General features: G+C 40.7%; 1 protein-coding gene across 9 annotated transcripts in view; it reads left to right on the plus strand.

The window, feature by feature from the left end:
* Window positions 1-15,214, plus strand: part of SMARCA2 (SWI/SNF related BAF chromatin remodeling complex subunit ATPase 2) — a 163,819-nt gene that overhangs the window by 124,275 nt on the left and 24,330 nt on the right. For 5 of the 9 annotated variants that reach the window (XM_074330501.2, XM_074330503.2, XM_074330504.2 and 2 more), the window contains exons 28-29: window positions 3,647-3,864; window positions 12,065-12,118. In XM_074330501.2, the coding sequence (XP_074186602.1) occupies window positions 3,647-3,864; window positions 12,065-12,118 (272 nt within the window). The remainder of the gene's footprint in view (window positions 1-3,646; window positions 3,865-12,064; window positions 12,119-15,214) is intronic. The other 4 variants (XM_074330508.2, XM_074330507.2, XM_074330509.2 and 1 more) reach the window with 1 other exon arrangement.

Consider the following 15,214-nt stretch of genomic DNA (forward strand, 5'->3'; position numbering starts at 1 on the left):
TTTTATCAGAACCTACACACTGCCTTCTAAAGAACTAACTGAAGGAGTTTGCCTGTATCTTGTTCTTGTACATCCTGTGTCATGAAAAATGTGTTCTTTAAAAAAAAAAAGAAAAGAAAAGAGAAGGGAGGGAAAAAAGGTTGCCATCCAGTGGAGGAAGGAGTAATTCCCAGCTTCATTCAAGAAAAACGCAAGCTGAAATAATGCTTAACTATTTTAACTCGGCTGGGGATTTTTATCCCCCGAAGGGTTTTTTCAGTGACATCCGGAGCCAAATGGGTGCAGTGTGCCTTTAAGAAAAGAAGCGCCTCACCAAACTTCGCTGTAGTTGTATCTCACCGTTTGCGTAGGGAAGGAAAGTGTTAATTTCTTATTTGTACACTTTTTTTCCCCCGACTTCCTTCCTATTCACTTCATTAAATCTAGAGGCAGTTCAGCATGGGAGCCGTCTGTATGTTGAATTAGGGCTCGCACTCTTGCGCAACACGTCACCAGTCGGAAACTGGGGGTTTGCTTCTGTGATTTATTTCATTATTGTGCTGGTAAAAGGTTTGGGAGGGAATTCTTTTTGGGGTAGTACTTTTAGCATTGTGTAGCAAGTTTTTTCTTTTCTTTTTTCTTTTTTTTTTTTTTTGTGCCCACCCCCCAGCACTGAGTAGAGTCAATTGAGCCAGTTTTTAATAAGTAATTTTTTAAAAAAGAAAAGAACAGTTTTAAATGTCCATGAATAATTTTACTTACATGCAGGAGTAATCTTACTCTACTCCTCTTTATGTGCGAAAAGCCTGAGAAATATTTAGTGAATTGATTTCCATTAGCAAAAGACCCTTAGAAATCCCTGAACATAAAGCACTGCATATGGATGTGTTTGGGGTCTTTGGGGAGGAAGGAGGATGTTTTGTAGCTCTCCGCATTCCTGCATAAAACCTTAATTTAAGGGGAATAATGATCAGTACTTTGTGTGTTTCCGTGATTCCAAAACCTAAATTTAATAGGAATCTGCACGTATTAGCAATTGTAACAAAAATTGTTTTACTAGTTCTTTTTGCAATTTAATTTGTTTTCGCTTCTTAGCTACTTAGATTTAGAGATTTAAAAGTCCAGCTATCACAAGCTTATGCTTTGTTCCTTTTTTGCAAAGTTAAGGGTGGGGGGGTGAGAGTAGAAATATCCTTTTCACAACTTCCCCCTCTTCATTTATCCCACTGAAAAGAAAAACAATGAAATTTTTTACAGCATGAAACTGAAAGTGAAGTATAACAGTTGTTCGGGATTTTCTTTAAAGAGCAGAATAACATTTTATTAAAATATTTGCATTTGAGAACATGCACATTGCTTTTACTGACATGCATTTAATGAAAAAAAAATTCTTTTATTAAAAAAAATCATCTTAGGCTGCTCCAAAATCATGTAGCCTATTTTTAAAAAAGCTCTAAAATGAGGTTTAAAATACCAAAAAAAAGCATACCTTGTTTTAATTTTTTAAAATAAATTTGAATATTAATTTGTTTTTTATTGGCTTAATTGTTATAATGCGAGTAAGAATCAGGAGCCGCCTGAGCTAAAATCTCTAATTCTGCTGCCTGGAATAATAAGAGGGGGAAAAAAAATATGATAAGTAGTTGTCAATATTAAAACAGGCTGAAGGAGGAAGGCTTCGGGCCTTGTAGTAGGTAGAATGAAACAGCAGATTTGAGTATCCACAATCCTTTCAGTATTAAATTTTCAGTAAAATAAAATTACTTGTATATGAAAACATAGCCTTTCCCCAGCTCTCTTTTTTTTCCTGATCAGCTGATGAAGAGACTAGCAGCTCGCTGCTTTGCTGGCTTGTTAATTTTATCCCCACTAACTGTGATTTCCGATAGCCGGCCTGCTGATAGTGGTAAGGTAAATATCCTTTTTCGTTGCCGTCTTGAAGATTCAGTAGAACTACATCCCAGGCATGTGTAGGTGTGTAACACATCAAAAGCCGGTGTTCTCCGTATTTCTGTGTGCAACTGGGTGCTTGAGGAGAGCAATACCATTAACTGTTGACAGCCTTGCATGCTGTATTTATTATTAGCATGTTCAGCCTCCAAGATTTGCGGGGACAATTTCCTTTTCTTAATCTTCGTTTAGCTGCACGGTGTTTAGCTGTATAGTGGGTGTCCTGCTTTTAGGCAAATGAATATTAATGAAATAATGTGGAGCTTTTTTTTTTTTTTTCTGGCTTTTTCCTCATAACTCATCAGATCTCGCCTCCTTCATAGTGGTTATCTGAACATTGTAGGATCGTGATGGAAATTGTCTTTTGATTATTAAGGCCTAGGCTCAGACTGTCCCTTAGGATTCTATTCTGTCTGTGTGCATGTTGCTTCTATGGGTTTGCACATTGGAAAATGCATAGAAAACATTTCTTTTTAATCCCACTGGCATTTTTAACATGCCAGGTTGTTTTGTGTTCTGCACCAGGTTTTCTTCACAAAACCTTTCTTTTTCAGGAGGCATTGTACACAAGTGAAAGAAATTATGTCTGAGCTGTAATCACTCTTTATATTGATTGTTATACTCACATGATCATAAATATTAGCCATGTTTGGTGCTGTGGAGAAATGAAGGTAATTGCCTTATGATTAGAGCTCTTTCAGCTACGAGAAAGGATTGATTAGCATTTGCATACTGGAGGCAATATTGAGAGGCAGGAGGAACAAATAACAACATCAGTTATTTTGTGTGAGAAAGCAATCTTGAAATATAATTTAAAGGTTTTAAAAAATATTTTTCTTTCCATGGTCAAATTTTCTTTTATCTGTTATGGTTTCTTTTTTCTTTGCAGTTTTTTTTTTTTTCCCTCCCCTTCATTTTTCTTAAGTTTTGAGGTTTACCAGAAAAAAAAGTTTAAACTTCTGGGTCTATCACATGGATCTTTTAGCCATATGAGCAGGTTTCTTTTATACCTGGTTGTTTTTATAGCTATTTTATTATCTCTCTGCATTAGTGCTGCTGGCTGTGGTTTAAAGCAAGCGTTTGCAGGTAATTGGAAAAAAGTGTTTGTTGTTTGTGAGTGTGTGTGTGTTCTTTATCGGATGATTTAAGTGCCTTTACAAAGGAATTTGGCTTTGTACCTCTCCGTTTCCTTGTTTACTAATTGCTACGTTAGAACAAAATCTGGATGCAATTTTGATTTATGTTGTGAATCATGACTAAATTGATGTAAAATCTTAAAGAAGAATGGTCAATGCTTACATGATTTTAAGGATGTAGTCTTAGGGAAATTTTTTTTTTTTTTTTTTTCAGTTTCATGTTTTCCCCCCTTACAGCAATGAGACAGTTAATGTCTTTTTCTTATATTGAGCCAAAATTTTATTTAGATTCAGTTATCTTGAAACACATAAATGTATAGATCTTCTCATATTTGTCATACTCTTTACTGTTAATGTTTCTGGCCTTCATCATATTTTACTCATGAAATAGACTTGGGCTAAAGATGCATTTATCCAATATGGTGGTCTTCCCTTTTTCTTCTTAGTCCACTGATTACTGTTAACTTCTATTTATTTTTTGTTAGTTTGTTTCACTTTATATTAATTATTCCAACTGTGTACATGTATATATAGTTGTTAGTCTCTTGTCTTGAATTTTTCTCCTTCGTTCCTGTTAACAGGCCATTGAAGACGGCAATTTGGAAGAAATGGAAGAGGAAGTACGGCTTAAGAAGCGAAAAAGACGAAGAAATGTGGATAAAGATCCTGCAAAAGAAGATGTGGAAAAAGCTAAGAAGAGAAGAGGACGCCCTCCCGCTGAGAAACTATCACCAAATCCCCCCAAACTGACAAAGCAGATGAATGCCATCATTGATACTGTGATAAACTACAAAGACAGGTGAGTGTTTCTCTCCTTCCCCATGGTCTTCTTCACCAAGACCGTAGTGAGACTACCTCAGGAGCAAGGTTTACCAAGGTGCACACTGGGGTTGTAAGTTCTGTCTACTTTTTGTTTCATGACTTTCATTCCAAAGATACCAGGAACCTTGTATTATGTTCAAACTAGCCACTCCTGCTGTTTTGTATGATGTTTTACCATATAGTATTTAAGATACTTGCAAATACAAGTTTAGATTACAGTTTTGTTTTTTATTTTTTCATCTAAACTGGAAAAGAACTCTTAAGGATCTCTGAAATACCGTCATTTATGTGGAAGAATTGGAATGATTGAGTGAAATTATACTTTTGGGGTGAGTTATTAGAGAAAGAAGAGTCCTAGCATATTTAAGGTAAATACTTCATGTTGAGGCTCTGTTTACAGCCAAACAAATACTTCCTCAAAAATATTGTTCCTTTTTTCCTTCCAACACACTTGAGTTTCTGAGTACTTGGTTGAGCGATCTTCTACTTCCTAATACTATATTGACAGCATGGTATTTCAGCAAATCTACCTCTTTTTCATGGACCTTTTGAATGTGAACTTGGAGAACTGTGTACTGGACACTGTCCACAGACCATTTTAAACAGGGAACAATTATTTGAAAACCAAAGCAAAGGTGTGTTAGGGTGTTGGGCAGCCCTATACAGTAGATAAACTCGTTATGCTACATTTTTGTTAGTTGATTTGGTGTCCACTTGATAATCATGTGATACAGTTTTAATGGGAAGATCACATCCCATTCCGATTGAAAAATTGATAGGAAACAAAACAGACATTTTATTTCTCTAAATTGCATAGTGGTATTAATCATTTTTTAGTTACCTTTTTTATTTTATTATTATTTTTTCTTTACATTAGTGTTGCTCTGTATACCTGTAAGTGTTTAACACAAATAGCTAAGTTGTGATTTTAGTTTTTCATTGTGACTGTAGTGCATGTGTTATACCAGGAAGGAAACCTCAGTATAAAGATTAAGTAGTGTAAAAAGCAAGATACTTTTAACCATAGAGTTTCATTGTATTGTTAAATCTTTATTACATTATCTGAAAGGGGTCTTCAGAAATAGTGACAAATGGGTGGAAAGAAAAGTGTGTGAAAGAGTCAGAATTTCTTGCCCCTCTTTGCCTACCAGGTTTCTTAGGACTCCTGCTTACTATTTTTACTATTTTCCTTTTTTGTTTTTTTGTTTTTAAGTGTATCCTCTTTCAGAATACTGAAGTGGCCACAAAGGACAGCCCCATTATATTGGGTTTGGATGAGCTATTCATTGACACAGGGGAATGACAGCAATACAGGAAGGAGAATTTGGCCACAAGTCCATTCTTTGACCAGTGTGAACACGCAAACTTCCTTGGAAACCAGGAATCAGTAACTCTTCCTGTCATGTTTCTGTTTACCCCCAGCCGTACTGGGAGATTTGCCGCAGTGCGAGAACAGTTTCCATGCAGGAAGCCAGCTTGGACAATTATGCCTTATTTTATCAGCCTCTGGTGTAAAGAAAAAAATAAGTAGAGAGTATCACTCTGCATATACCTCTAACTTTTTTGGCATTGTCTCAGGAGAATGAAATGTCTATTTCTTTGACCGGGTGTGCCTTGTTACTTGACAGGCATTTTGTTCATGACCTGATGAGTGAGTCTCGGGCTGCTGTAAGCGCTGAGAAGAGCCGAGACAGCCCTTGGAGGTTTAGGAGCTAGGCCTTTCATTCCAGGTGATGGCTAGCTCCTCCTCTAATGGCACGATGTCGGTGAACCACATAGTGCCAACAGATTGTTTTATTTCATGTTTCATGTAGTTTTAAAAATTTTTTAAAGCAAACACATGGAACTAGAGATATTTTTTTTTAATAAAACTGCAGAGGATTTTTTTTTTTAATCCCCCTTTTTGTAAAGCCTAAATATCTAGCAGCACTCTACCCAACTTTCCCAAAGGTAACAGTCAGTCAGAGTGAAGACGTGGCTACCTCCTCCTGTCATGCTCTAATTCGCCATAATCCCCATCACCCACTATGTTCCTCGAGTATGGAGTGTCAGTTACTATTTATCATGCTTTTCACACCTGGCCTACTTCACTCATTTACATTACCTGCTGGTTCCGTAATCTTTTGAGTTCGCAACTTACATGGCTATCGACTGACCACTTTCCTAAAAACCACCCAAAATACAGAGTAGTGTACAGTTAGGTCCCTTAAGCTTCAGCTAAGCATAGCACAGTAGTTTAGAGCACAGGTTCTTGTCTTGATTTGACTACCTGTGTTTGAATCCTAACTCTAATATTTCCTACCAGGGGTAAGGGCAGGGGGCAGTTGGACAATTTACTTACCCTCTCAGAGCCTCAGTTTTCTCATCCACAAAATGGAATAATTACTGTACCTGCCTCTAGAGGCGTTATGAGGATTTGATGAGTTAATACAACCCAAGCTCTTTGAACAGTTTAATTATTAATAATCTGCCTTTCAGACTATTGATAGTTAATCAGGTGGGTGAATGGAGCCCCAAGCACTATAAAGTAAGTGGTTGCCAATAGGGATTCCATCTTTTTATTTCCAGGACCAGAACATGCATTTTCCCTGGGACTGATTATTGAGCAAGTCTTTAGTTGTACTGTACTGAAAGGATATTTAAATATTTCAGCATGCAGACGTTGAGTAGTATTTTCCCCCCACTTCCTCTGGTTTTATTTTTTTATTTTATGTTTCCTTTGTAAAGCACCCTCATAAGGCCCATTCTATTAGCTCCCATATTTAAGTACATGCTAAGGAGTATGCACTAAATTTCCCACCGCTGCATGTTTCATGTATATTTCATGTTAGTAATCCTCTAGAAAAAGCACTTATTCTATTTATATTTTTTATTTCTCTTACCAAACTTGGTACTCAAGTAGGAGGCGCTCAACTTAGGAGGGCCTTAAAATTAGATATGTCATCATATTTTTGGTCGGTTTTAGAAAATGCTGCTGGGAAATGTACCTCTCCATGTGTTCAGAGTTTTGCACCATTAAAGTCAGCTACTAATATAGTAACTCAACCTGCCTGTGAAAGAAATGCCACCTGTGCGAACCTCCCTCCTATCACCTCAGTCAAATGTTAGGGCTCTGACAGAGGTGCAGAGTATCAGTGCATTCGGTAAGACCTGCCATCTATACTTAACTGATAGACAAGAATTAATTAGCTCTCGTGAGACAGTTTTTTCAAAGTTCTTGAACGATTCTGGGACAGATGTATCTTTATTTTTTATAAAGCACTAGGATAATGTAAGCGTCTGTTTATTGCCTTTGTTTTCAGTGCCAGGCCTCATTTTGTTTAAAGGAGGATACTTCATAAAATGTCACCCCAAAGAACCAATAATTGTGTGCGATTCATAAATGTGAAATCTTGCTGCAGTAATTGCTATTAGAGGTAGTACTGGTCTGCTGCTACTCGTTCCCACGGTTTTATTTCCCCATGTAAAAAACTTTATGTCAAGTAGAATTAGAAGGCTTTGTTTTGACTTGTTAAGCATGCTTTGTTTTCTGCTTATGTAGAAGGCTTTTAAAATACTATTTTCAGTGTATAAGCTATTTAACCCTAAGGCTCTTTGAAAAGGGATTCATCCTCATTTGCATCTGTACCCTTTTAAATTGTCCCTGGGATGAGATGCAGAATAAGATGGTGAAGAGTAGGGTCTGGGGGACCTGTTCCAAGACTAGAGACATGGCTTATAGTTGCTTGAATAAAGAGAGAGTTTCCTCAAGGGATTCTTAATGTTGGAAGGGGTTTTAGTTCTACCTGGTCCAGCTTCCCACAACCCAGATATGTCCCCCAAACCTCTGGCAGACCATCACCCAGTGTTCGCTCAGCCCCAGTGTTGGGTGTCAGTTCACATCACCAAATGACAGCTCTATACACAGCAGTCATTTCCTGTATTAAGATCCATTCAGCCCTCTGACTTCTAGCTGTTGGTCATGCTTAGACCTCCAAAGTGCATCTGTTCTCAATCTAAGAAATGTCCTGTAAAGCATTGGTAAACACGTTCACCTCAGGACATTGTCCTGCAGGTTGCAGCAGCTCCGTTTGTTATCTGAGCGAAACCTCAAGTTTCACACCCTGGTTAGTTACCCCTCCTTGGGCACATTCTACGGTCTTTGTGTCCCATTTAAAACAAGGCACCCAGAACTCCCAAGGCATTTTTGAGGGCTAATTGCAGGGTGGTTAGCTTTCTAATTCTGAAAAACAAAATTCTGTTAAGATAATTCAAGGGTGTGTTAACGTCTTCCAGCAACTTTGACACAGAATTAACTTTAGTTGAACATGTGACTTGGTAAAACTCCCGCTCCCCAAAACATGCAGACAACTAACTCTTTTCTCACTTGAATGCTGCCAAGGTAAGCCTTTAACTAAGCGTTTATTTTTTTCTGAACCTATATCTATTAATTTTATTCTTATCCCTGTGCAATTCCATTTAATTGATTTTTGTTTCACTATTCTAGTCTACTGATAGAACTGAATTTGTATGCCTTTTTAAAAAATCATGTTTGTTTACTTGCCTTCCTAAGTTGTTTTTGGTCATCCGAAGATTTGCTCTAAGCTCTTGCTGAGAAACTTCTAAAGGGCAAAGGACAGGTCTCTATAACATGCCCCTGAGAATCACTTCAGGTTGACATGAATTTATTATCCAATAATCCTTAAAGTTGACTAGCCATCTGTGAACTCGCGTGACCATGCTAGCATGTCACTCACATTTATCTGTCCTTTCTCAAGGTTATCAAAAAAGGCTAAAACCAAGATACACTACAGTTTTGGCCTCTCCAATCTATCAACCTAGAAACCCTGCCGAAAGAATGAAATGAGGTTAGCTTGCCGTAGCTTTTTCTAAGAGACCCCCTACTGGTCCTTAATGATGTTATTTATCTTCTCTAAATAGCCCCGTGGCATCTGAATAATTTCTTCTAAGTTTTTACCAAGGGTCCACATCAAGCAGAGCAGCCTCAAGTTTGCTTTCTCATTTTGAAATTGGGACATTTGCTTATCTCTAGTTTTCTGATTCCTTTTCTGTTCTCTGTGAATTCTTAACCATTATTAGCAGAAGCAATCTACATACTCTTTCAGGATGTAATTAGTTTGCATCTGGGCACTTGAACTCATTTGAAGTGTCTTCATATGTTCTTTTCTATCAGTAGCTTTTGTTCAACCTTTACTATGCCTTGCTTCTCAAGTCTGAGCATTGTTCTCATTCCTGAAGAATCTGGAATCAGAATATGAGGTTATTGTCACCTCCACCCTCTCTACCAATTGTTCGAAGACTGTCGCAGAAGCATCCCACTAAGGCTGGCCCTGCTGTCTGGGAAGGGTTTGGACTTCAGGTGCACTAGCTTTGAAGAGGGACACAGGGAAGCAGTGGGGGAAGCGGGAGCTACCTTCCCGGCCTCTCGGGTGGATGGTGGATGCAGCCCTGGCAAACAGTGGGGTGGCAGGGGCAATAACTGCTGGGCTCCCTCCTTCCTGAGGCTCTTCAGGCTCTGTGCTCCTCCCTGAACCAGGACTATCTTCTTTCCAACTAATGAATGGTGGAAAGCCTCAGCTTGTTCTGAATTTTAAGTCTCCTCATGTAGTAGAAAGTCACTCATTTATTTATTGCTTTCCCCCCTTATTTCCAGCCCTGTACTGCTGAGCAGGGCCAGAGGTTAAAAACTCAACAGTTTGCCCCCACAAGCTCACCGTCAGTGGAAGAGACAGCCCTCCTACCAGCTATCACTGAACAGGCAGTGGACTGGGGGCAAGAGGGGGTCATGGAGCCATTATGTGAGGGTATAATGACATTATCTAGTGTTTGTGGTCACTTTTAGGGGAAGATAGATAGATACATAGATAAATATAGGTATAGATGTATAGATATCGATATCTAAGATATATATATATATGCATATTTATATCCATATCTTTTAACGATATTCGCTGGGGTAATGAGATACAACATTTCATTCCATTCCATTATAGGACCTTTCCAAGGATTTGGTACACTGCAACTTAAGGACTAAGTATACTTGTTTAATTCCTATGCGTGCTGAAAAGTCCTTCATAGCATTTCCCTCACTTTGAGTAAAGCTGAGCTACTGCTTTGAAGGTCCACCTGTAGTCGACCCATTCTCCAGAAGGGACAGGCTCTTATTTTAAAATGTTGCCTTTTCCCAAAATTTTCTCTCCAGAGTGCTTTACCTGAGGTGCCGTGAGGTATTTGCCATGTCGAAGGCTTTCCCGCATTGACCATCATCCTGAGGCTTCCATCCAAGATGGACTCTTCATACCATTGTTCATATTGTCTTTATAAACGTAGATTTGTAGTAATATGCATTCTTAAAATCAAATCCATACCATTATTTAATATTCTTTTTTGGAGTTTTTTTGTTTGTACTTTTTTCCCCCCAGCCACTCTGATTGCTGACCAACCATGTAGGTCTGTCCCCACATACTCCTTATGAGCATGGCTTTAAATTATTCTGCTGGAGTTTCCTTTGTTCAGAGCCTCACATCCCCAGTGAATTGTAATTTCCATTATTCTCACATCATAGAACCATGCCTGTCGTTCTTCAAATTATTTATAGTATGTCCCATAAAATGTCTAAGTTAGTGTTTGTCATTCCCAGGTTTCTCTTCCTTCACTGTTACACATTCTGAGGTGACACCGGTCTGTTTCGGCTTCTGTGTCCCCTTAGTCAACCTCATCATCAGCCCAGCATCCCAAAAGTGTTCCCAATTCTGTACTGTATCCCTAACATGCACTCAGACACCAGGTTCCGTCCACACACAGGCATCTCTCCAGCACTGCCCTCCTTCTGCCTCCTCACGCACTGTCTTCCATAGGCCCCTTCCATCCCTGGCCTGGCCTGGGTCAGCTGTGTCCTGCCTATGTTTCCTACGTCCAGTCGGCCCCTCATTCTGCCTTCCTTCTGGGCACGTAGCTGATCATGTCATCCTGTTACTTAAGAACTTTCAATAGCTCTGCATGGGACATTTCAATGTTCAGTAGCTTCCTGTGGAACATTCCAGTAGCCTGCCTGATGATGATCAAACTTCAACCAGGAGAAGGATAGTCTTCCAAGTCTGGCCCTAGCGACCTCTCCAACTGTGTTTTCCTACATGCCACTCTCCCTCATGTTTCAGACATCCCAGAGAATTCTCCATCCTTTGAATCTAGCCTGCACTTTCCTCCTGCACTCCTTGGTTTATGCTTCGCCCTCTCTGCAGTGCCCCCCGCTCTCCTCAGGCAGAGTGGGCAGTGGCTCAGAGGAGGGGTCTCCAAGTGGCCACAGTAGGTTGTGTGTACCAAAGCGTGCCGTCTGTGCCTAGAGGAAGATTTCGAGGGGATGTAGGCTTTTCTCAAGATTTGTCACACCTGTCAGTCTCCTCTCTGCCACCACACAAAGGGACACCAACATAGCAGTTTCAAAATCCTCAACGGCAGAGGCCTCCCTAGAAGGCCCGTGGAAGGACGAAAGACCTCAGGTGCTGGTTTCTTGTCATTTCCAGTTGAACACCATTAGCTCAGTGATCTATTCAAAAAGAATAGAGTCCTGAGAAGTAGAGCCACTACCTCGGGGAAGTTCAGAAGCCGAGTTTGGCTGTTGCTGGGTGCACCCTGTGTGTGCTGGCTGCTGTAACAAAGTATGGTATCCTTTTAATGTTCACAACAATTTTCTGAGGTAAGTATTATCCCCATTTTACAAATAAGGAGCTAGACTCAGATAAGCTAGAGCTGTTTTCCTAAGATCACATACGCCCCTCGCAAATGCAGCCTGTCTTCCACTGCTTCTGAAACCGTGGATGGAATGTGGGTCCTAAATGCCGTGTAGAACGTGTGTGGAGGGAAATGGGACCAAAGTAGCAAGCATGTACATGTTTCAGAGAAGCAAGAAAAGTCCCAAAGAGATTAGGAAATTCCTCCCCCTCCCCCCGCCCCGCCCCAGTTCTGGAGAACTGTATTTTTTCAGAATGAGGTTCCAAACCTTAAGCCCATGGGATCTTCCCAACAATCCCATGAGGTAAGCAAGGCAGGTAGGTGAGGAGACCAAGGCTTGGAGAGTGAAATGAATTACCCAAGGTCGCCCAACCTGGGAGGCAGGAGCTGGGCCAGGACGAGTACCCAGGTCTTCTGACTCAAGTGTTCTTTCTACTCTACCACAGGTGTAACGTGGAGAAGGTGCCCAGTAATTCTCAGTTGGAAATAGAAGGAAACAGGTCAGGATCTGTCTTGTATTCCCGTGTCTCTAAATCCAGGTATCCCTTGGTACACCAAACAGACCAATTCCTAAGGAGTCGGAAGCACATTTCTCCATCTGCCTCCTGATCACCCCTACTTGGAGTGAGGGATGGAGGCACAGACATTCCAAAACACTTGCTGTGGCTTTTGAGCTTCTCTGTGCTGTGTTTCCATTTGGGGTTTCCACTCGGTAAAAGCTCTTCTCACAAAGGCGTTGGGAGCTGCCTGCGTCTGTCCCTACTTGTAGCACCTTGGACATGGGTTTCTGTTGCTTCTCTCTCCCCTTCAGTGCAGCAGCTTCTGTCTCACATCCTGCGGACCTCTTAACTCTGTGCTGTCTTGCTTTAGAGGCTTAATGAAAAAGCATCCTGGTGCTCGGATCTCCTGCAGTACGCGAAGAGGCGTGTCTGAGACGCTGTGTCTGAGACTCTGGGATTGATCGTGGGATTGATGGGTCTGTTCTGGGCTGGCTCCTGGGTGTGACTTCTGGGCCTGCCTGTCATATGGGGTCCTCAGTGTTCTAAGCCAGTGTGTGTTCTAATCCACTTTGTGTGCCTTTGTTCCTGTTGGGTGGAAGGTGGAAATGCTTTTCTCCTAGTGACGTGAGAATGCAATGTAAGGTGAGCGGGACAGAGGGATGTGCATGGTTTACCATGGTTAGGAGTTGTTAGTAATACAGAGGTATACTTAAAATGTATACACATTTTAAGAAAGAAAAAAAAGGTGTTAAAAATGTAATAATATATGCTGACAATGAAAGATGAATGCCAGTGATACGTGTACGTTTGGGGGTGTTTTTTTTTTTTTGGCATCCCCAGTATGTTGAAAACAACATTTCTTTTCCCCTTGCAATCAGCTTGTACTTTTAAAATAATATCAATATAATGCATTGCCACCCATATTCCACATTTGTCAGTTGACCCAATAACTCCCTTGACGGCGTTTTTTCCCTGCTAGTTTGGGATCCAATCTGGAGCCAGGAGGAAAAAGAATTGAAGCTCTGTTTTGTATTTCAGCATAAATACCAACCACCAGGTGTGGCATTCTCCTTTATAGGAGATTATAGGAGATTAAAAGTGGGGGGGATGTGTACCTACCCATATCTGTGTAGAGATGAAACTGTTGGGCAAGATTGCCATGCTTTGTTTGTTTTTTTCTTTTTCTATTGGTGGTAAATACTTACCAATCCATAGTGTGTACTGAGAGACGTTAAGAATTGTATTCCATTTTTGCCAGTATGAGAAAGAACTCAAGTCTGGATTCACATTTTGGGGTTGAAACAATAAATACTTGACTTTATTAGTTTGGGCATTTTAAATAATTAACCAACTTGGGTAGAAACTTCCAGCACCACAACATAGGAAGGAGGTTTTAGGATCCAAATGGCATGATGTAGGCTAAACTCCCAGCCCAGTGAACAAGGACAGACATAAGCTCTTTTTTTCCTCTTGCATCAAAATGGTCATGTGACCATGAAAAGTGGATTAATTATAACTTTAAAGGGTACTACAAGGCTCCAGTGTCATGCCTGGGCTTTTTGAGGAGACCGTATGACCATAGGTAGTTGGGACCTAGATAAACCATTTTTACTAAAGACATGTTTAAACTGTAATTTCCAGAGCCATAGCAAGAGACTGACATCTGCTTCCTCAGGGCTCCAGAACCTGCCTTGTCCCTTACTGTCACATATGCTTCCTTCTCCCATACGCCTGCGTTCATGGCATGTCGTTCAGAGGTTGTATTATGATGCACACATTTTGTAGGTTATTTTTTAAATTCTTGTTTCATGGATTCAGAAGCACTGAGCATTTTCAACGTGTCAGTCTCTGCAAGTATGGAGAATGTAGGAAAATGAATAAAACGGAATCCCTTAAAGCATAGTTGGAAAGAGCTCTATAGATAACGGATACATAGTGTTAATAAAGTGTATGTATGGGGTGCGATGGGAGGAATGGGGCAAGAATGGGGAAAGCTTCAAGTCGACTTGTGGCAGAGTGGGGATTCCCCTAGTAGACTTGGGGGGTGGGGGAGAAGTGGGTGAGGCAGAGGTACGTAGTTCCGTGTGTGTGGGCAGCCATGGAGTTAGGGAAGAGCAGGACCCCTGTAGAGACCACATGGATCTCAGTATGACTGGGTCATTGAAGGCAAGAGAGGAGGGACAGAGCATGGGGCGTGAAGACAAGAGAATAAAATACTTAGAGCTGTGATTGACAAGACTTAGGGTCAGATGGATGTGAGAGGAGGAGGAGGCTCTAAAGATAACTCTTGGATCACTGTGCTGAGTGGTAAGTGAGTGTGGTATCAGCTACAGAAATGTGGGTGAAATGATAAGGCGGTATGTGTGGGTGCCACGTGCGCGCGCGCGCGTGTGTGTGTGTGTGTGTGTGTGTGTGTGTGTAGCTGTCCAGCCCCATACTCCATCCCAGGAAATCAAAATTCTCTCCATAACTATTAACAGCCCTTGACGTTGTGATTATGTTGTTAGTATTGACTATCCCTTCAGAACCAGCCAAGAAACTCTTTCAGACAAAATTTACTTTTACCAATGTTGGCATGAGACGTTCCGTATTCTTTTTCAATGGGCCAGACAGGCTGTGACTGTGGATCTCAGACCCAAGCACCTTTGCACTGACTCACTCTAATTAGATTATAGAGGAATTGCCACGGAACAGTAGTGTGACCAAGTGGATACACTTTTAGAAAAATCTCAGTGCTGGGTGAAGAGCCTCTCTTTGTTTATGGGATACTTTGGTCTCAGCCTCAGGCTGACAGTTGCTCTTATGTAATTGCCACCGGGCAAGGTCATAGCCTCCTGCACGGTCCCGGATGATGCTTCTCTAGAGCGTGGGGCTCACACTTGAGTCCTGTAGCTTCTTGGAGAATTCCCAGTGCAGCTAGAGGCTCTGAGAAGTTTTGCTATAAAAGTAACCTGTGGAACTTTGTTGAACCCAGTGTTTCCTCAACTCATTTGACCAACGAACTCTCTTTTTCAAGGAACGCTATTAGTCATCCATTAAGCTCATGTTCCAGGGCGAACACTTTGGGAAATGCTGACTTTGAGCTCAGAAGTTGCA

The sequence above is a fragment of the Rhinolophus sinicus genome, chromosome 16 (genome assembly GCF_057876585.1).
Source record: "Rhinolophus sinicus isolate RSI-liver-muscle chromosome 16, RSI-T2T, whole genome shotgun sequence".
Taxonomy (NCBI): Eukaryota; Metazoa; Chordata; class Mammalia; order Chiroptera; family Rhinolophidae; genus Rhinolophus; species Rhinolophus sinicus.